Below are 22,692 nucleotides of genomic sequence, written 5' to 3' on the forward strand. Positions count from 1 at the left end.
TATCCAGTCCAGCGCAGTTGACGTTCAACATAGCTGATGTGTACTTTTTTTCAGTCCCAGAGCAGGCGCCCCAGGTGTGTATGTAATAATCTGACCCAGATAGGTAGATAGTGATATGTTAGCAGTTAGTGTCAACAATACGCTGAACTGCGCCAAGGCATCCACAGTGGAAGACCCCCCCCCCCCACAAAGTACTTATTTTGTTACAAGAATTAAAAAAATCATGTTTATGGCAACAATGATAAGTTTTGTGGTTGTCATTGATTTGAAAGTCAAAGTTTGGAACGTAAACATGACTTTGAAGTCAATCATAATTTTCACATTTGCAACCAATGAGACAAAACTTAAAATACAACTTAATTGCCTTTTGCTAATGGAGCCATGCAATGTAATTTAACGTCACAGCTGAGTATTAAAAATTAAGATTCGTAATAAAAAACTAAATTGAAAACACACTGAACAACAAATGACATCACTACAAATGCCAAAATAGAAAAGAAGGTGGATTTGAGTTTTTTTTTTTTTTTTGTCAGGCAGATGTTGGTTGTTGAATTGCTCCAAAAAATATTGCAAATATTATAAACAAATAATAATTGTATCCATCCCAATTATGCAGAATGCCCTGCTTACCCTGTAATGCTAATGCATACTTATATTGCGTTTTGTGTGTATTATTTCAGAAAATTTTGACATTACCATCAATGTATTAAGGGTGGATGAAGTCACTGAGGTCCCCAATATATACATTATTGACATTCTCAGCGTGGTAGTATCAAAGCGAGGAAGCATATTTGTGTAAAATGTGAATAAGTCATATCTGAATGGGTTTAATTAAAACGGGGACCAAATGTGAGAGAACTGGAAAAGTCAAGAAGGCCAGAAGAAAAGAATTGATACAAGGACAGGAAGTGGAGAAAAATAGATGCAGGAAATTAAAAGGAAAATCATAAAAAACCAAAAAGGTGTCAGTTGAACTACAAGGACAAAGAGGATAGAACGTCAACATGACAGGGGATGGTACAAGAGAATTAGAAGGGGAAAACAAAAGGGAGACATTTGGGATAGATAGGATCCATTCCAGTACTGTCACAACAGAGAACATGAGTATGTGTATGTGACAGCCATGTGATCTAAGGTCTTATGTGTCACTGTCCTGCCTCTGCTGCCAGAGTGAACCATTCATCACCTCAACATCTGGTGCCCTTACAGCTCTCTCATGCGCGCACACACACACACACTCACACACATTCACATACACACTTGCATCTTTGTGCCATGTCCTCTATCATCTAGCATTCTCTTGTTTATCTTGATCGTTTCTCACCCACTTGCGAATCATCCTGAATTCCTCTTAACTTTGTTTGTATTGCCATCCATTCGTCCATCCATCCATTGTACCGACATCTCATGACACCACAAGACAAATACACAGAAGCAATTCCAAGATACTACAACTTCAAATCAGATTGAAAATATTTACTCTGCATGAAGCCGATGTATTTTTTTTTTTTTTGAATTTGAGATGCTTGTGTTTTGTCACACCTCTATATGTTGGTAATGCCAAGGAAGAGCGGAAGATGTACTGACAATCATTCAACCAGAAATTGGAATTACTGAAACAAAGGAGGACACAGTTCGGCGGTTTAGTATGATATTAGGAAAAAAATGAAGGTATTACAATGCTGGAGTCAGCCTGAAATCTCATGTCCAAATTTGTCGAATTTTCTTTCTTTCCCACTTTTTTTTTTTTTTTGCACAAATCTGTACTGTTGGTCAGTCCCCATGTGGTATTTTAAAAAAAATCGCTGACCAATCTCAAGTGTTGTCAAACGTGACATTTTTCTTGAAAAGTGATGATTTTGGAAAAGTTGCCACACGCGCTGGAAAAAGCAAAAATCAACCAAGGGCTCTTGTGGAAAGTTACATGCAGCGAAACTAAAACTGAACCCTAACATTAAGCACACAGTGTGATTCCCCAAGGAGAATGTAAAAAAGAATGATAATCTTTAGCTGTTGTGTACTGGGAAGAACTGTTGGAATCCCAGAGTCAATGGTAATTGAGCTAATTAAAGAGGGCATGCTGCAGAGAGCGGTTTACCTCTTATAGCTTAACCAAAGAAAAGAGAGGAAAACAAAGAATAGAAATGATGTTAAATGCAGTATATTATTCATATTTGGTATTTTTTGTAGAGGGAATATATATTAACAGGATCATGTGAGACACCTCTGTTTTATTTTGCACTAAATAATGGTTAGTATAATGCTTAACATTATAATAGTCGTTTGTTCATAACAATCATAGTTTTTACACTGAGAATGGAGTTTTGACAAGACTCGTTTATAGAAGCAGCCATACTAATGGCTTTCTTTGGAGTGGACATTGTGTGGAGTCACTTTTTGCTTTTGTCACACAAAAACCTTGCCGTTAGCGGATGCCTTTATCAACATTTTTTCGTCAATCACTGAAAGCATACAAATTTGAGGCAAAACATTGTTTTTTCCATTTAGGAGATTACATGGCTGGATTCGCCGAAGCCCAACTGCCCCACAAGGTTATCATCTGCCAAAGCGGGATTAAAAACAGAGGTTTGCACTGAAACAACATTTTCTCTATATTTAAATCACCACAGCACAGACTACAGTCATATCAAATTTGAAACACAATTATTCTAGAATTATATATTCTGATCCTTGTTTTTTGTATTTTTCCTGGCTTAACTATTTGACTCAGTGCTTACTATTTAGTTTTTTCAATTTATTTCCTGGTATCACAGTCATTATCATCCAAGGTGGATTTTTAATTGCAAAGCTGTCATCTGTAATTATTTAGTCATTTTGAAGTACATGTTATTTTTGGAATGTATTATAAAATCACCCGGAATGTATCATACTGTAGTTTAAAGATGTTTTTAAAGACGGCTGAAATTAGGGAGATATTGTGATCATAAAAAAAAAAGTAAGAACGGAACATACGTATAGACAAGCATACGCCCGTACATGGAATGATAGAGTGCTGAGAAGGCTTTTGGCAGGATGCCCGTAACAGGGGAAGAGCAGCAAAGAAACCAATCGGGGAGGAGTAAGCTGCTGTCCTTGGAGTGGACATTTATCACACAGCCTAAAACACACGCACATGAACAGGGAATTAAACACACCACCAGATGTTATGGGTAACATAATACTAGTAGGAACATTGAGACAGAGAACATGCACACACATGAAAAAAAAAAAGTCATTGATTTATGTAGATTGCAACCTGTATTTACTATGGTCAGCAAATACAAAATGGCACGCGCCATATGAGACATACTCCGAGGACTCATGCCTAGCTGAGTGCAGCAAAAATGGCTTTATCCATCAAAGTTTAAACAAACAAACAAACAAACAAATAAATAAACAAAACAAACAAATAAAAATAAATAAATAAATAAATAGATAAATAAATACATAAATAAATACATAAATACATATGCAATGACTGAGCAATATTATTTCTGCAAGTCCCTAAAAGGAACATTTTTTTTTTTTTTTATATAGAAAAAAAGGGTTAGTTTGGTGTTAGGGTTTTTATATTTGAAATATGTGCCTTGGCTCAATAATGGTTGAGAAATACTGCTCGCCGGGTCCACTTGTGAGACTTGTTAGCATCATGCATGAGGGCAATTGAACATTTAGGTATGATTAGTTTCTCTGAACATTGTGGTTCTGCAATAAGTGTCAGAAAACACAGGAAATGGTTTCGAAAGAATGGCACAGGTTTTTTTTTTCGAAACATACCCCTGCACCCAATGTTTCATCTCATTTCAGCGAAACATTATCCGATGCCTCACAAGTGTCTGGTCTCACACTGGTTGCACCGCCACGGGAAACCAAATCAAAAAGCCAATTTACTTGCAGCTCAGGCCACCAAAACACAAACTTTTCTCTGAAGAGACGGTAAGGATTAATCATGACTTTGGGCAACGTAGGAGAATGTTTCCTCATAATGCTCTTACATTATATACACACACATTTATTGTCGTTACATCATATTTACGTATCGACGTGCCTCTTCTACACACTGTACAATCATTATGAGAATAGATTGTATTATTTCTTGCAAACTGGAGCTGGATAGGCCCTGGCATAACTGTAATTGTAACTGAATGTATTATCAACCTGTTGGTCCTTTATAGTGTAAATTATGTTTCCGTTTGTGTCACTAAAATAAATAAATGAGAGGATAGCACGTACAATATCTGAGTTGAGATTTAGCAAAGACTTGTAACTGAAATCAGAGAAATGCCAAAAGCACAGAATATGAGTCAAGATTGTATATATGACTCAAATAAGGCTGTCTAACGTCTTACGTATGCGATGGCTAGTTGTCAATAACATTGAGAATTCCAAGAGTGCCTGATTTAGCCAAATTGAAATGCGATCTTTGATTCAACTGCTTTCTCTTTTCATTTTAGCTATCTCCCCTCTCTCCATGAATAATTAGAGAAAAAGGCCCTGAGCTTGGCACAGAGGAAATGAGGGATGGCTGTAGGGGTTGCAGCTGGTACTAAGAACGAGGGCAGGGAATTGAAGGGATCCAGACAGGACAAACACAGGAGATGGACAGATGAAGGCCAAAGTGAAATAGTGCATGGTCCAGATAGAGCCAGAGGACGGGATAATGATGAGACTTCAACTGGGCAGAAAACTGTCAGTGGATGGGGAGAAGTGAAACTGATTGGATAGAGAAAGACTTATGCAGGGTGGAAAGAGCGAGAGAGCGAGAGAGCGAGAGAGCGAGCGAGCGAGCGAGCGAGCGAGAGAGAGAGAGAGAGAGAGAGAGAGAGAGAGAGAGAGAGAGAGAGAAGGAGAGAGCTGCTTGGGGGGTTGCAGATGTATGCTGTTGAACACGTGTACTCCATCAGAGATACATTCTTCTGAGACATACAAGTGAGGAACAAAGACCAGGAAGGATTGAGAATACATCTCTTCCTCTGTCCTTTCTCATTTTTACGTCAGCTTCCGCTGGTCTCTTAAGGGGAACATGTAAATACAAGTCAGTAAGCCTTTATGTAATATGACTGCTTCCCACAAGCATAAAATGCAGATGCTTGCATAAGTCGAATGAAACCTTCAGCTATGGAATACGATTGTCAGTGATGTGATGGCGCGTCACGTCTGCCTTCTCAAGCAATTGCTTCTTGTAATTGAAGAGAGTTGCATAGTACATTTCCTGCTATAGTGAAGTTTCAGCCTCAGGCTCTTGTATTGCTTTAAATTTGGGTAAAGGCATGCAATCAACAAATTTAACATGAAGTCAACCAGAAGAAATTTTAATTTGCTCGAACGTTTCCCTCACTGAGGTTATTTTGTGTATTATGCTTTTTTTACCCAGGCAACATATCGGCGATTTGGATTTTTGGGTAATATACCTAATTTTATAATCTCAGGTTTTGGTACTGTGCGAATGATGTTGCTCAAAATCCAAAGAAGGCTCAAGGAGTTTACGTGAAAAACTTTATACTCTGCTCGATATCTTCCATCACGGTTTCACAATTGGGATATCTATCAATAGTTAGTAGTAGTTGTTTTGTTTTTTTTCCAACTTTTAGGAAACTTTTACCCCCATTTTAAGGACCAGGCTATAAAGAAGAGAAAGGACCTGGTTGGATTTTATGTGTGGAGGTCTTTATTTGCACACTTGATAATGTTGACAGCATACACGCGCGCACTCTCACACATACACCTACACTCTCACACACACACAGCTATTGCTACACAAACCCTGAACTCAGACAACGACAAGTCAAAGCAAATGATTGAACCGCTAACACTCTCAGGACTGACACAACTTGAACGGTCACGCTGTATGTTTACTGTTGAAGTCATGTTGGTGTTTGTGAAATGTTGACTATCAAAACAAGTTTAGATGAAAAAGTCTTGATGAAAGTTCTGGGCTCGACATGTTGATACTACATTTCTCACTCTATGCTGCAGTCATGGAACCCCGCGGCAGCCTTGATAACTCCATTTTGTGCATACCGTTTTTACAGGTGTAGTAAAGGAAAAAGTCAATCGTAACTCTGCTTTAAATGTGCAAGAGAAGACATGTCCAACATGATGGAAATTCATTATTGATTTCCGTACGACATACTAGGAGGGGGCAATCATTCTTTGTCCCCCCCTTAGACTGCTTGACTTATGACTTCCAAAGTGTCCTCAACAAAGTGAGCTCCAAAAACTCCTTGAACAGACTTATTCCACATAGTGCATGCCTATATTAAATGAGAAACATTCTCATTTGCCGTAAAGCAGCTTTAAAAGATGGTTAAATAATTCATGGTTAGATATTCTCATGCTATTCGTGAAAATGCCTAACTCTATTTTTTTTTTAGAAACCTTTCTTAACTCTCCTTCAAATCTAGCACCTGTGATGCTGAACTGTTTCCATGCAGGTTGTTTTAGATACAAGCATCTGCTAAATGATAATGATAATATCGCACCAAATGAGACAATGCATTTATTCTTTAACTAAAAATGAGGAACTCATGACACATAATAGGCCATCTCAAACAAGAGCAAATCTCCGTTTGCAGCTCACCAGCTCAAACATGAACATGCAGCACACATGTTCACCTCCCAGATGTGCTTGGCTTTCATTCCAGACATCTGGCTTTTCAGGGCTGGAATCATTCCAGACTGTCTTCCACTAGCCAAGGGTCAGCATATGACATACGCAACACTGTTCAGCTCTGTCTCTATGAGCACCATCGCTTTTTAATCCTGACTCTTCTTCCATCTGTGTATCCCAGCTGCTGCCTCCTGCTTTTTCTGGTTCCCAAAACCAATGCATGTTTTATTTTGGGTCACCTACATTGATTCCATTTGTCCGTGATCTCTGTCACAATGTAGTATTTCTACAGCCTAATTTTTGTCTTGCCTCCTCCTGTACCTCTATTGGTTGCTTCTCCCTCTTGTGGCTCTGCTTCTGTTCTGTCTACTCAATAACAGAGCTTGAGGGTTCAAATCTGCAGGAAGATGAGAGTCTCCCAGGTGTGTGTGTGTGCGTTTGCGTGTGTGTGTGTGTGTGTGTGTGTGTGTGTGTGTGTGTGTGTGTGTGTGTGTGATGATGAGCTTCATTACACAGACATCTGTCAAGTGTATGTGCAATGTCTGCCTATTTCATATAAATGTCACACAACAAAGCAGATGCGAGTTAAGCACCTGTTTGAATGAATACAAATACAATTGTGTTTTGTTTGTTGCAATATGGATACAAACATATATTTTTCATAAATATTGCGAGATAAATTAAAATTACTCTGTAACCATTAAGGATTACAAATGTGCAACTTATATTGTACACTTATTATTATTAGTAATTATTTCAGTTGAACCCATGAATTATTAATATTTGTTAATGTGTTATTTGATCAAGTGGTATGCAAATCAGTGTCGTGTTAATGTGCTAAATTTACAAATGTACATGTTTCATCATACAATAATGTAATTATATCTTTGTTTTGACAGAAATGTATTTTATAATATATTAATCAATGTTCAGTCTAGCAATAGGCGGCCCATCCCCATGATGATCCCCCATTTCAAACATATGACCAACTTACTCATGCATTGAGATGCGTTTTCTAATATCTTGCCATAAAAATTCTAAGATACTGCAACATATTTTTGTTTCATAAGAGGGCTCTGCTCCTTATAGCTCATATTATTGCCGCTCAATATGTTCTACAATGTCAGTCATCTTGCCGATTTTTCCAAGAGTGCAGTTCCCCTCTTTATGTTCAGCCACTGTTACCATTTTTAATGGGTCCAACTGAAATGCCAATGCAAAAGCAACAATGGCATAATAGTTTCCTGTGCTTATTTATTCCCTTGCATGTGTTACGAGCCCCCTTGCCTCCTTTTATTACTTGCTTCCTTAGTCCCTGCAACTTGAGCTATTGTCGCCAACCAGGTACATTCTTGCTGTTAAGGTGGCAGTAAACATGAACCTGCCCATTGGAAAAGGCATAAACGATACAACACTGTTCAAATTGACAGTTCGCCTGCTGATTTATCATGTTGAATAGTCTTTTTTCTTTTTTTTTTTCAAAAAGGAAAAATATATAACTTTGTGCAGTCAAACAAGTACCTAATTAAAACTCCAGGTCTAACCAAGGTATGGAAACATGCATTATTTTCTTGCTCGCAGGCACACACCATCTTTATTGCGACGCATCAACACGCGTAAACACACACACGCACGCATGCACACACAAACACACACGCACACAACGTGATTAAAGAGCAAGGCCATCTGCTACTGTGAGGAGGCTGAAGGGAAAACACAATCTCAGTCGATGCAAGCCTTGAGACATGTCATTTTCATCCTCCTCTACCAAAACCTCCGGTTTGCCACCTTTCAATCTGCACTTTCCTTTTCTCAAGCTAATGCCACATCAAACTGAAAAATCCATACCCTACCATGATATTTATAGATAACCCCGGCTGTCCCTGATGAAATGGATTAAAATGTGTCAAGCTCAACGTGCACTTGAAATGCAATGTCAAGGAAAAGTGAATTCCATCTTCAAAAAAAAGGGGCTGCTTCTGAACATAAGCTTGAGATATTGAAAAAAAACATTTGTTTTTTCATCAGCAACATATTCAATTTGGTAACATATTTTCAGCGCATGAGCTTTCTTAATGAAAGCAAGAAAAGGTGTTTTCTTAAAAATGTAATTCAAAATATTCCGATGTTTTTCTCCCAGACTTGCAGATTCACCTGCAGATGAGAATGTTTGGGTATTCCAATGAATGTATTTAATAGCCTTGACTTAATAATATAACATTACCGTGAAAATATAGAGGGGCTGTGCTATGTATCACTTTCGAACTGGCGACATATGGGCTGGTTCAATACCTGTAATATGACAACAGCTTCCACATGAGACCTGTGTGGGTAAGTGCACGTTTGCGTGTGTGTTTGTGTAGTTGGCCTGAACCTCAATGCCAGTGTTGTCATTAGGTTGCAATCAAAGACTAACAAGCTCCAGATAGCAACCACCACCACACGCCCCGTGGAGAGAGCGCATCCTTGTCCACGTCCATCCACATCTATAAACAGACAAACTCGAGTCAATTTCAGGACCTGTGAAATGAGGCTTTGACATTATCCAACACAATACATGAAGAACCAGATAACATATACCAAAGTGAAGTCAGTGGAAAAACAGTGATGTATTTCTATTAAATATGTAAAATACGTAGTGCAACTACATTGACAGATCTTCTAACAAACAAGTCCATATCTGCAAGTAGGAAACGAGTACTGTATATAAAAACATTATTTTCCTACAGCAGTAAACTGCTCCTTCTTATAAGGAAAATAAAAGCACCAGTCAATGTTCAATCATGAAGTTGTTCAAAAAATAACCTCAATACAGTAACAAAAATATGTTTGTGTTGTAGTTTGCTGTTGACTACAAAATGAAACATTACAGACAGACCTTTTGCTTGGCTATAGCTCACTCTTATGGTAAGTAGGAGAGATAGTATACAGTTGCACTTCAACTAATTCAAAGACATTTGGAGTATCACCAACGTAACGAGAGAAAATATGTCCTGTCATGAAAATCCAATCATTAACTCGTGACCTCATAATCAATCCTCACGAGACCTCAATTCAGTCAGCATCAAATTATTTATATGGACGCCTAAGCTGAGTAAGGAAGCTGAGGGTCCATTGGGCGGGATAAAGCCCAGCTTTTATTCAATGTTTAAAACTGAAATGCCAGGAATGCCTAAAGCAAGCTTGAAACCCAGAATTGACTAGGGGAGATGAGCTAACCAATATGTGCTGTCGCAAAGAGGATTTAAAAGTAAAGATTGTTTTATTCTTTCAGGTATTAGAAACAGGATTATACACTGTTCAGATTTGACAGACTCCAAGTAATTGAACAGACAAAAGATGACAAAGTATTGAATACAAATAATGTTTTGATACAAATAATGTGCCTGATATCTTTTCTGATACTTCATTAACATTAACTATTTAGTTGCACAGTGATGGTTCCATAATAAGGTTTGCACTGTTTGGACATTCTTCAGTTAAAATGATAAATACCGGTTATTGCCAATAATAAATGTCGCTTGTGTCTCATGTGCAGTAATTTAGCAATCAGACCTTTTTGTGCTACTCTGAGTATATTGGCCAATGCACATCAATAAATGCCCAGTTTAAAGGCTTACTTAAAGGTAAATGCAGCATTTCAGACACTGTGACTGGTAATGACTCATTGAGTGTGTGCACGATATATATATTCGTTCTTTACAAAGCCCGGGCTGGGTTTGGCTTGGGTTTCTAAAGTCCTGCCAACTGTTAAGTCTTGTCTTTGTGCCAGTACCTGCTGTCAGCACCACCTGTGCCATGAAAAGGAAAACCAACCTTTCCTCAGTCCTTTGTTGGGCAGGACATGTTGTGACATTTTAACAGCAAGTTAAAAATGCAGCTGAAAAATCCATAAAGTGGATTTTCTCAAAAGCTAGTATCAAAATTGGGCAGTTGAAAGATCTCAAGGGATTTTTTTTGGGGGGGGGGGGGTGGACATTTGAAGTTGAAAGAAGTTCAAAGAAAAATAGTTCAAAGAAAAACAATACTGTACCCGGTATTTATTTTATTACTATAACAGTGCGGTGCAGATTTGCAGATAACTGCAAGTCTAAGAATAATAGGCTCGCCATTTTTTATTCCTGTTTTTGCACACTTTCTTATCCCTCCTGTCTTCAGTGCTCATGTTCCCATAACAATACTTCACCCATATATGCACGACGCAAAGACGTGACCTTATAAAGTTCATAAATCTTCTTCTACTTTTGTCACCATCTGGTTTCTTTGTCTTGGTCTCTTTAGAAGTATGACAATATCCATGTATGAGTGGAGGACTAATTTTCCCCGAGAGAGCTTCAGACAATATGACTGACTGAAGCTGACCTTTCTCGGGTTTACCAATGTTCACCTGAGAGAGGACCAAGGACTACTAAAAACAAGACCTACAAATAAAGACCGGTTGATAAGCAGGAACAATCAAACAGGTTGCTGTTCCTCAAAATCCACACCTGGAAGGCCAAACAATATCCAAAGACACGCAAATGCCACTTATTCAGTTCATCTATTCACTTAAACTTAGCTTTACTGTTTGGTTAGGGTTCAATTTAAAATATTTTGCTATCGTATGGCATTAATTAAAACAAAACAAAACAAAAAGATGTCATCAGCTAGGATCTGTTGAGTCTCACATTTGAATGTGAACCCGTCCTTGTCTAAAAGCCTATTCCCATTTGTGTTCGAAAATTCTTCCTCTGCTCTCCAAAGTACTGATTACAGTCACTCTTCATGGGACAAATCATCTTCCACAAATGGCGATTCTATTTTTAGGCTAATTTCTTGCTGTTCCTTTCATCCCTTTTTGCACAGGCTGCTAGCAGTGTGCCATGTTAGAGGTTGCAAAGGACACATTACACCATTTAGAATATCTTGATTTAGACAGCAGCGAATGTGAGTCAGAAAAGCACCTGGGAAACAAACTAGTATTCATATTTATGGATTGAGAATACTTGGTTCTTTAGATACAAAGATTAAGACACAGACATATTGCAAGCCGGGGATTGTTTGGGGAGGTGGGATCAGTGTAAATTACAGTATGAATACGCCTGTAATGCAATCAAGTGCAAAAAAAAGTAATCATCACAAACCTCTGTAGATATGTATGTACCCATGTAACTTCCTTTATTGGTTTAGGCTTATACAAGAGAGTGATAACACAAATCCTTACCCTTTAGAGATCAATAGAAATGCATACAGAGATTTCCTCTAGTCCAAAAGAGTAAGTAAGACACAACGGAAACAAGCCGGAGGCTTTTGATGGCTTAACTCCCTTGGAAATTTGCTCTTTTGCTCCTTCCGTTGCAGAGAGTAAAGCAGACACAATGCATGCTTTGTACATCTAACACGTTCACCCATAGATCCCCACCACAACAGCAACAACACACACACATGTCAAGGTAAACCAATGATAGCAGGTAGCCCAAGTGCTGCCAAAAGGGTTTCCCTTTGTTTACAAATTGCAATATCCTTATTTCACAGTGGCCATTGTGAGGAATTGTTTCATTGACAAAGAGGTCACAAGGTCAGTCAGTGTAAAGTGTTCACCATGGATCACAGCTCATGGCACACACTTGGATGGTATCATCACTGTTATGCGTTTAGATACCTGTGGTTTTGATAAAATAATTGTTGTGAAAAGATTCATAGGAATCTGAAATATTGGCCCAAAAATGGCGCGTAGGAACTCCCGGCGGATGCGTTATCCGATACTTGAAGTTATTTTTCAATGAACTTTTGTCAACACAAATGTGCATACTGAAAACATAAAACTTGTGATGTTCCTTGAGTCACCCCAGTCTATACTGTGGTGGAGTAAAACCCGAGATGACTACTGTGTGCTTGTTCTTAAACACACAACATGGCAATTTCCCTTTGTTATCTCGCCTGTCCTGCTTCACAGTAATGAACCAAGGTAATAGATCCTAAAAATGAACTAAAGTGATGGTGTCAGAAAAGTGTCGGGACTAATACAGCATCCAACCTAACTCTGTCATATCTTCATGCATTCCTGGAAGAATTCTCAAGAGATGGCCTTTGAATGTCTTCATACATGTCTCATCACCAATGAAACTCATTTGTGTGAAACTTTTGTTTGTGTTTAAAAGTGTCTTTTGGACACCAGACTTGGAACTTTCTGACACGCATCATATTTGGTGTAGGAAAACTGTAATATTGGTATAAAAAATACATATGCAGTTGGCTGCAACTAGAATTCTCATCCCTCACCATGATTCACTAGCACAGGCTGCTTTTCTAAATTTCAGGTGCAGTGAGAAAAGCAAAACCCATACACAGAAAAAGTCGACTGCATGACAGGAGGACTACTTATGCACCAGAACGTATTACTAATGCATTCAAACAAGCTAGAAGTAGCCCATAGGGCTGTGGAACAGTGACAAAGATATAAACTATGTACAAATACATTTTTAAAAAAGTGACACAAGAAGTCAAGATAAAACTACTCAACAAGCTGATGTGACATCAACATCAAGATGTGAACCTGTATTTGAAGAAAGAAAACTGCCAGGATGAGCATGTCAAGGGAACTCATTAAAAGAGTGTCTGACATTGATTTCAGGGCAAGGTGTGTGTGTATGTGTGTGTGTGTGTGTGTGTGTGTGTGTGTGTGTGTGTGTGTGTGTGTGTGTGTGCGCATGCGTGTGAGTGTGTGTGTGTGTGTGTGTGTGGGGGGGGGGGGGGGGGGTTATTGTACATGCAAATGATTCATCGATATTCACATACTTTACAACATTGTATTTTACATTGTTGTTCTGTAATGTGCAACTACTAGACACTTCATTTTGCATAGAATTTGTTCAGCATTTGGGCTTGTTGATATGGGAAGCTTAAGACTGCCACTAATTGCCTGATGACTCTTTTATACATCCTACCTTACATCAATCTGACACATTAGGAACTGCACACAGTCACTCATGCATTCACATAGATGACAGCAACAGAATAGCTTATGGATTTAGACCAGAAAGAGACAAAGTACATTTTAGTGAGTCACCCAGAGTGAGATGTTCATTTTATTTCTATTATATTGATTTTTACTCATTTCTGTATTTTCAAATGACTACTGTACATTGAATTACTGAATCACAGTTTTGTTTTTCTGCGTATTTTCTCATGTTCGGTACTTTGGTTAGTGGTTGCCGCCTTGAAAAGTGCTACACAAATAAAGTTTGAATGGTAAGCTGTGCTGTAAATTAACAGTCCTTTTGTTTGTTCGCATGAGGATGAAAAAGAGGGCCAAAGTGAACCTTAGGTTGACTGTACTGTGGAAAATTATTTAATGCATTACATTGCAATACAGAAATCAAATTACGCATTTACCCAAGGCCTGAGCCAAGTGCTGCTATTCATCTATTCACTTGTCCACCTTTCCACTCAAGACAAAGTTCTAATTTCCTCTGTCTTTCACTGCCCATGTGTTTCTCAAAGAAAGACAGTTAGTTAGCTTCCTGATAGCCTGCTGGCCTTCAACGGAAACAGTTTGAATTCTACAGCGAAGAGGAGGAGGAGGAGGAGGAGAGCAAGCAACCGAGCTGAGTGCAGCAGAGAGGAAGATATTGAGAGCTGGAGATCATTAAGTGCATGTTAATTAGCCATTAGATTCACATCGAGGAATGACTGCCACTCAGACTGAGGCTGCTGCACCAGCTGCATGTTTTTGGATGTGTGAAGGCCCAATAGGAATCACCATCAATCGCTCAGTCACATTCTGTACATCACGGTTGCACACCACCACTGAGCCTGCAGTCTCTCGCCCACACACCGCAGGCTGTCCATCATCACCTGAAAATAGGCAGTGGATGCTGTAGATGCGTGCAGTTCATGTGCAAATACTGAACACATTTATTTCCTTAAACACTAGAGCTGGATATTTGTGCATTTGTTATTATTATTATTATTATTATTATTATTATTATTAGGGTGGGATAAGCAAATAATGATGGTTTCTCTCAGAGGTGCATTTGGAAGTTTGGTGCAAACCAATAATGGCCCAACCCAAAGACTTAATGAACAAAAGTAATCAGGGGAGTATTATGTCTTTAAAACAGTGGTAGATTGTCGTAACATCTTTTTTTACAGGCTACTCTAGTCTAAATTTGTGATTAATGCAGACTTAATACAGTACAACAATTCAATAATGAATTATAATAGAATATTTCTGAAAGATGTTCTTTTTTGTTATTTCATTTTGTATTTTTAAACATTGAAACTACCTTGTAGCATGCGGTAAGGCTACTGATCCTATGCATCCTTCTACTGATGTGACAAATCTCAACAAGCTGCGGTAGCTGAAATATTTTCTAATCCTTGTTGATACAACCAACACATATTATACGCTAACAAACACATTTGTCCTCACGTGTCACATTTTACATCCATCAATGCTCTTTACTTCGAACCCTGTTCCAGTTTGCAAAAGGTGGACTTCACACTAGACTTGGCTGATTGCCAGCCAGTCACAGGGAAGGTGTTGAGGGACCACAACACTTCTAATGGCTGTCTCGAATTATCTCTTCAATGAAATAATGAGCATGTTGATTTAGCGAATGTCAGTAATGATGCGTAATAGGGGATTTCATAATTTTTACATGTCTCTGAGTGAGTGTGACTGATTCTGTTTGTTATGTTTCCTTCATCGGTGCGCGAGAGCCGTCAGATTCCCTCATTCCTAAAGTCCCAACAGTTGTGTACAAGTCCAAAAATGCAAGCTTGAATAAGCAACACGCGCCAGTCAGACTTTTGTTTTGTATATTTAATGTATGAGTAACTTTCGAAGTGAGCCACATTCACGTGTTGGCCGAGAAAAGTGGGCTTCAAACAACTCATTGGATCCCTCGATTGCTAGACTCTTAAAATCATGTGAGCTGTAATTAATAATTCACTTGAGTAAAAGTGAATGATGTTAAAATATTAATCCCACTTAAACCGCCGTATGCACCTGCATAGTACATTTATGCAGACTTTGATGTCTACGATGAGGAAATGACCGATGAGATGTGACTGTCAGACTAGTTCTGTGGGGGAGCTGCATCGATATTCTTGTGTTCCTCCCAGGTGGCTGAGCTCTTTCCCCCATTTATACATTAGAGACAAATTTGTGTTGCCTTATTTGAGTGAGTCACAGCAATGAAATGCATATGCTTGTTTTTACAATGACCACCATTTTTAAATAACTGAATGCAACTCCCCGGAGACAAACATTATCTATCACAGACTATGTCTATCATGACTATCATTTTTCTCTCTCGCTCTGTCTATCTCTTACCCTCCCTCTCTCATTTGGATTGAACAGAATTGCCTATTTCACGTTCTGAACAAATTAATTTTCAGTATCTGCTCTTTTTTCCCCAGCAATCAGACTTTAATACAAACCTCAGCATGCTCCCAACTTCTCTCACAACTAGTCTTGTTAATAATGCATGCTCTTTCTTTGGCAGCCACTGCTGGAGCTTTTGTACATGAATTGATTTTGAATGTAATTGTAGCACAATGATCTACCACCTCATATCCTTGCTGGCTTTGCCAACGTTGGCTAAGAAGCCCTTTTGTTTTATGTTTTCAGTGTTTGTGTCTTCGTGATAAAGTCATTCATTTAGAAAAAAACAAATATTGTACATCACTCTGACTAAAACATTTTATTTTAATTGTATTTCAAATGTTTTAGGGAGGGATTTTACATATTACATGTGTCCAGTCTGACCTTGTTTTTTTCTTTTTTGGGGGGGCGGTTTCGTTGCATTTGGACCTTCTTAGTATTAAAGTTCAAAGTCCAGTTTCACATCCATATTAGTCATAGTTTAAGAATATTCCAAAGAATATTCATTCTTTTTATTTTTAGGCCTCCCCCAAATACTTCACTTTTTTAGCTTTTGTGGAAATGTGTTAAATTTGTAGAAGCAGCTGAAAATCATTCTTCATGACATTTCACTGTGTGACTATGTCACTTTACATCACTGTCCTGTCATGAAGAGTAGTCCCTCTCTGGATATGACAATCCCTTGGTGTGCACATCTGCATGATATCTGTTCTTTTTCCGCTACAAAACCAGACAACCCATCAAGAGCCGCTTCCATTTTTCATGAAGTCATCATCTTCTCAAGAAACATTCGTTCTGTGAAACGCCACGCAAAAGTCAACAGCTGCCCATTTTTGTCATCCCTCATGAAAAATGGATGTTAACATTTGTTAGTGATGTCTGCATTGTAAATGGTATCGTGCCAGAAGAATGCCGACGGAATATAAATGAATCATTTGTCGTTACTAATGGGACACCATTCATACAATCGTTTGATTTACTGGCTTGTGAGGCAGGAAAAAGATTGACATCTCATTCATACTTGCATAGCCACTGTATTTTCATATATATTTAAAACAACGCTAGAGACAATAATCGGCAAGGCATGCAAAACATTTTTCCATGATTGTATTTAAAAGTTTACAAACCACCACACATATGTAATGTATCAAATATAAATCTGCCACCTTGTTGGTGAATGGGTTATCAGGCCCTCAGAGTGTACGACATACAGGATATATTACATTAGTGTTTCTGCTATCTGCCAATGAATTCAATACTCCTGTTCTTGTTTTAAATTGCATTGTGCAGCATTTAGCGGGTGGTCTGCACGCACACACCCGTTACAACATATATAAGATGACATGTGCCTTGGGATGGGAATCTGATTACAGTACTCATCTTGGAGCGATATTGCCCAATAGAATTACTGAGAAGGAACACATTGAATGTGTTGAACTCCCTTTTTTGCCAACCTACGGTTGTAATGGGTAAAAACATTTTGCCCAAAAAGGTTTTGGCAGATGCCTACTTGGATGGAGGCCTTAACTGTGTCTCAAATCAAGGCCTAGATTCAAAGGGTGGCAACAAATTGTGCCCCACAAAGCTTTGACTCACCAACTATGATTACGGACGGATAGAGGTTACATATTCACTCTCTCACTCATGCTACACAGTAAAATCTGGATCGTTAATTAGACAAAATCAAAACGTACCTTTTTAGCTGGTAACTAACCTGACAGAGTGAAAAATGTTCTTCGGTTCATCGATACAAGGTTCTCCCAGATCCACTCAGACCTCATTTGCACAAAGCATTCTATCTTCAATTATGTTTCAATAAGTGTATTTCAGCCAAACTGTGACAGAAAGAAAAAAAATGTACATTGTTCGCACCGTGTTTATAAAATTATAAGTGAACGGATCCTGCACATCCAGATGCACTCTGACACACACTGCAACGCAAACTCACAACGAGAGTCAGTGCCAGCTGTTTAAGTGACCCATTGCACGATGCATAATGAGCCATGCACAACCTACACAACAATGCGCAAAAAAGCATCCACCCAACCGTTTTCTGTGCCACTTGTCTTGCCTGGGGTCACAGGGAAGCTGTAGGGTGTGATGGAGGTTGGGGAACATTCTGGATAGATCACTTATCGATCACACGGTTGACATACCCTGAGACAACATTCTGCTTGTTGCACTGGATGGAAGCCAAAGACTACCACGGATTCCCCCAGCAGTCAATCGAACTAATACAGTGGAACATCTAGAGTTAAACACAGATCTTGCAAAAATCACTGGCATTTTTCTCAACTTGCTTTGCATACAAATGTAAATCCCACTCCCCTTTTTCTTTTTCTTTTTCAATTGCTATGCCGACACACTTACTCTCCCTACTGTCCAATGCAAAGACCCCCCCCCTACTTTGGCATCATTGTCCAATCACATTCAGACACTTGCTCATTTAATCCCATCAAAAAAAAAAAAGTCCAGAGTTTATACTACTCACAGACTCACACCAACACACCAGGTTTGATGTAAATCCCACTCCCCCTTTTTTTTTTTTTTCTCAATTGCTATGCCAACACATTTACTCTCCCTACTGTCCAATGCAAAGACCCACCCTACTTTGGCGTCATTGTCCAATCACATTCAGACACTTGCTCATTTAATCCCATCAAAAAAAAAATAAAAAAAATCCAGAGTTTATACTCCTCACAAACTCACACCAATCCCGTAGCTCAACTACGAGTTCTCTTCTTGTTAGAGACTACAATAGAATAGTAAATATTTTAAGAAAAACAAAAGAGGGTTTTCAATCATGTATTTTATCTAACCTTCAGTTGTGTTACGTGAACTGCTGCAAGAGTTTTGTAAGATCCAACTGTCTTTGAGACCCCGAAGGTTTCTGTGCATGTCTCAGCTATTGCACAAAATGTAAAATGGGAGAGCAGTTGGATGTTGTTTTTTTTGACACATCAACTCTTCATTTTTCAATAAAGAAGGTACTGATTAATCATGGGTTGTTACAAACAGACACAAGAGGTTTGATTGAAAAAAAATGATGCAAATGATGTATCAAAATTGACTAACTAAATAACACTCAGCTATGATTATTTAATCGATCGTTATTTTTATTAAATTATTTTAGTTTGAAAATTGGTCATCGCGTAACACATTTTTAGCCTACATGGCCACCAGATGCTATTGTGATAATATTTTATTTTTGGTAAACACATTCTGTGCAATCAACCAATAAGTGGCAGTTAAATTTTAATTCAAAGCCTATAATTTCAAGTCATTGTATCCTGTGTCTATTTAGCTAGAGGGAAGCAAACCAGAGAAAGAGTTAATACTGCATTAATAACAACCCTATTGTGTTAAGATCATAATGGCACCTCAGAAGCCTTTGCTGGCCTGTAAGCCAAAATTGTAAACTACTTAGTTCTGGGACATGGGGAACGGCCATTACTGAATCCCCTGAGTTGAATACAAACATGAGGCAGCACAGCAGAAGCTCATAAGGAGCCTCTAAAGCTCGAGTTATTGTCTCAAATACATGCAAGGAGTGGTCAAAAATAAGCTGAGGCTTAGGAAATAGCCCAGTGGAACAGACTGAATTAGAATGTCCATCTATTTAAGAACGTACCTGGTGGCTTTGGATTAAACAGTTTATGCAAGTGTAAAATTGGATTGCAGTGATTTCTGGATCACAGCTGCAAAGGCTGCCAGGGCCAAAGTTTAAGTGCACCAACAAAAAGTAGCAGTGGTGCTGTCACTTCATTACTTCTTTGCTGCAAATCTATCCCAAAAAACCTACTCTCTACACACTCTTTGGACTCACATCAGACAGATTGCTGATGTCACTGCGATAGAGTTTTCTTTTTTGTTAACACTTTACAGAAACATATTTCAACATAGAAAATAGACATGGCGAAGCAAATGTTCTCTGCGCGAAGTGGGCACACAAACTCTTGGTGAGAAACAAACAGGATGAGCAGAATGATTCCAAATATGTTTATTTATGACAAAGAGCCCAGTGATTTAAAAAAAAGTTGATCGCTCTCAAAATTTTCAACGTCAGGTGGCTTGTTTGTACGTGGCGAATGCACTTATGTAGTCACATACTACCAGTAGACTTTCCGAATTAGCTGGTGGAGATGTTGTGAATGACTGACACATTCAACAGCGTTCCATTAAATGCTATGTTCCATTTGTACTCTAATCAAAATCTAAATAAATGATGGAAAAAATGTGAATTCAAATTTAAAATGTCATTCATAGATTAAAGGCATTAATAAATCACTGTGGAATTGGAAACAAGTGACCCATTAAAGAAGAGGCAAACTGTGTTTGTCACAACTATATTGTCAAAGAGATCTTCACAGAATTTGGATGGATGGATGGATGGATGGATGGATGGATGGATGGATGGATGGATGGATGGATGGATGGATGGATGGATGGATGGATGGATGGATGGATGGATGGATGGATGGATGGATGGATGGATGGATGGATGGATGGATGGATGGATGGACAGATGTCATTCCCCTTAAAATGTTTTTTATAAACTCAATACCATTCCAAGGTTCAGATAAGGAGAATGTTTTTCCCCACACAGTGTATTTCAGAGGAGTCAAAGCCTTACCTTGAACCCAGTTTGTGTGTGTACTGAAGACCAACACATCAAAAAAAATATGCTTGAAAAGAAATAACCATGGTATTAACCACACTGCCCTGCTGGCAATGTTGGCATCTTTAAAGTCTCTTTGCTTCTTCGTGCTTTCTTTCTCTTGACTTGAGCTATTTTTCCCCCCATTCCATACCCCACCCCTGTTGCCGTGCTCAGAGCAGCTTTCTAACATTTGGGCTCTACCTGTTTTGCAAAAAGCCGATGCTTGAAAAACTGAACAAACAGCTGCTGAAGTCAATGTGATGTTCCATCTTGCTACAAGACTTACAGTGGTTTCTCTTTGATTTTGCAAAGGTTAGAAGGCCAAGTAGTATTTTGCAACAACACACGATGACAAATGCAACATGCGACAGAGGTTTACTTTTATTTACTGTAATTAGGCCTATCAAAAGCAGTTACTTATTCAAGTGTTTTCACTCTCATATGAGCACCATTTCTCCCAGTAACGTACTGTAATGCGTTAGTACGTAACATGAGAAGCTCTCTGAAGTTCTGAACTCCTATTTCAATGCCAGTTTTGTAACAAGCGTAAAAATATTGCAAGGAAGAACTGTTTCTCACTAGGTGGATGTAGCTCAACTCCCCATAGGTTCCCTCTTAGAGCACAAAAGGAGCTGCGATGAGAAAAAAAAAAAAAAAAACATCATATCCACTGGTTACAGCCAAGTTTGTGATCCTTTAAGTTTATGGATATTGAACTAATCTTATAAAAGCAGGTACTGCAGTAGGTCATTGTAATTAGTTGTAACAAAAATGTAGCCATTCCTCCAGTGTGTGTCCTATAAGATCACAGGAAGTGGTGGCACAATAATGGTTCCCTTTTTTTAAAGGTGAAAAGACTTTAGTATCCTTGAGCAAGGTACTGAAAGGTCTATTTACATTTTTGCCGAAAGATGAACAGCAATACAATAGTACAAATTGTCAATGTAAATGCACAAAGTTAAATGTCACAAAAGACTGTTTGGATAAAATATGTTCCCTTCAACTGTAATTGTAACAGTAATAAAAAAAAATAGACAGGAGCCTATTTTAAGATCCCAAAGTTTATACCACATATTAGGCTGTTTGGAGTGATTTTTGCTGAAGTATGCAGGGCAAGTTTGTTCAAAAGAGAACAAAACAAAGACATTTTATTAGATGCCATTTATTTTAATATGCCATCATTTAGTTTAGACAAGTTCAATTCTATTGTCATGAATCACAATGGAGTTTTTATAGCAAGCAAAGTATCAGGCAGATATTCATTACAATTCTAAACTGCAGTATCTCTCTATGCTGTATGAATGTAGCTTTGGATATAGTATAGAAATTCTGCTTTCTTTGAATAAAGGGCAGCAGCTCAAGCAGAGGCTGAATAGGAATCACCTCACGCTACATACAAAGTAGTATAGTTGCCAAGCCGGCCTCTGCAATTAGAAACTCACTGATCGAGAGGGCATCAAGAGAAGTGTGTGGAAGTACAACCATGTATGTCATTTATGTTAATTTGAGCCTTTTAGTGAATTTTTGATGATGGGCCGTGTTAGAAGTCACGTTAGCTGCCAATGTGCTGCTGCAAGTGGAAGATCAAGTGAGCACAGCGAGAAGGACTAATCACTCTGAACGCAGCTCACATCCACAGCGATCATGATGACATGCCAAGCATTAATGATTCAGAGGCCGAGGCGCTGAAAAGAGCGAAAGAGGGAGATGAGGGAGGAGAGATGCCAGGTGGGAAAGTGTAGGAGGCTGTAGAAAGCCAAAGTTGAATAAGCAGACAGAAAGTGGCAGAGGAGGACGATGCCACAGAGACTTCATTGCTCCCAGCCATTTTGGTTGCTCTGCTCTTTGTGCCTTATTTTTGGAAAGTGTGACCAAACAGAATTGCTATTGCCCACTCCAGAAGTTAGGACATTTAGAATTTAATACAACAGTAACAACTAATGGTAGGGTCAGACTAACCTTTTTATGGCTATCAAAATTCATACGGTTGAAAAAAAAACACACTGGTCTACTTTGTATTTGTGTACTGATGGAAGATAACAGCGATCGACT

General features: G+C 38.6%; 1 protein-coding gene across 3 annotated transcripts in view; it reads right to left on the reverse strand.

Annotated features, from left to right (window-relative positions):
• Positions 1–22,692, reverse strand: part of sgcz (sarcoglycan zeta) — a 161,360-nt gene that overhangs the window by 79,262 nt on the left and 59,406 nt on the right. Inside the window, exon 2 of one of the 3 annotated variants that reach the window (XM_085913016.1) lies at positions 2,998–3,118. The exons of the other annotated variants lie outside the window; for them this stretch is intronic. Coding sequence (XP_085769142.1) covers positions 2,998–3,118 — 121 coding nt within the window. The remainder of the gene's footprint in view (positions 1–2,997; positions 3,119–22,692) is intronic. 3 annotated transcript variants of the gene reach the window in all.

This window comes from Syngnathus leptorhynchus, chromosome 5, assembly GCF_054491065.1.
Source record: "Syngnathus leptorhynchus isolate UIUO chromosome 5, UIUO_Slep, whole genome shotgun sequence".
Lineage (NCBI taxonomy): Eukaryota > Metazoa > Chordata > Actinopteri > Syngnathiformes > Syngnathidae > Syngnathus > Syngnathus leptorhynchus.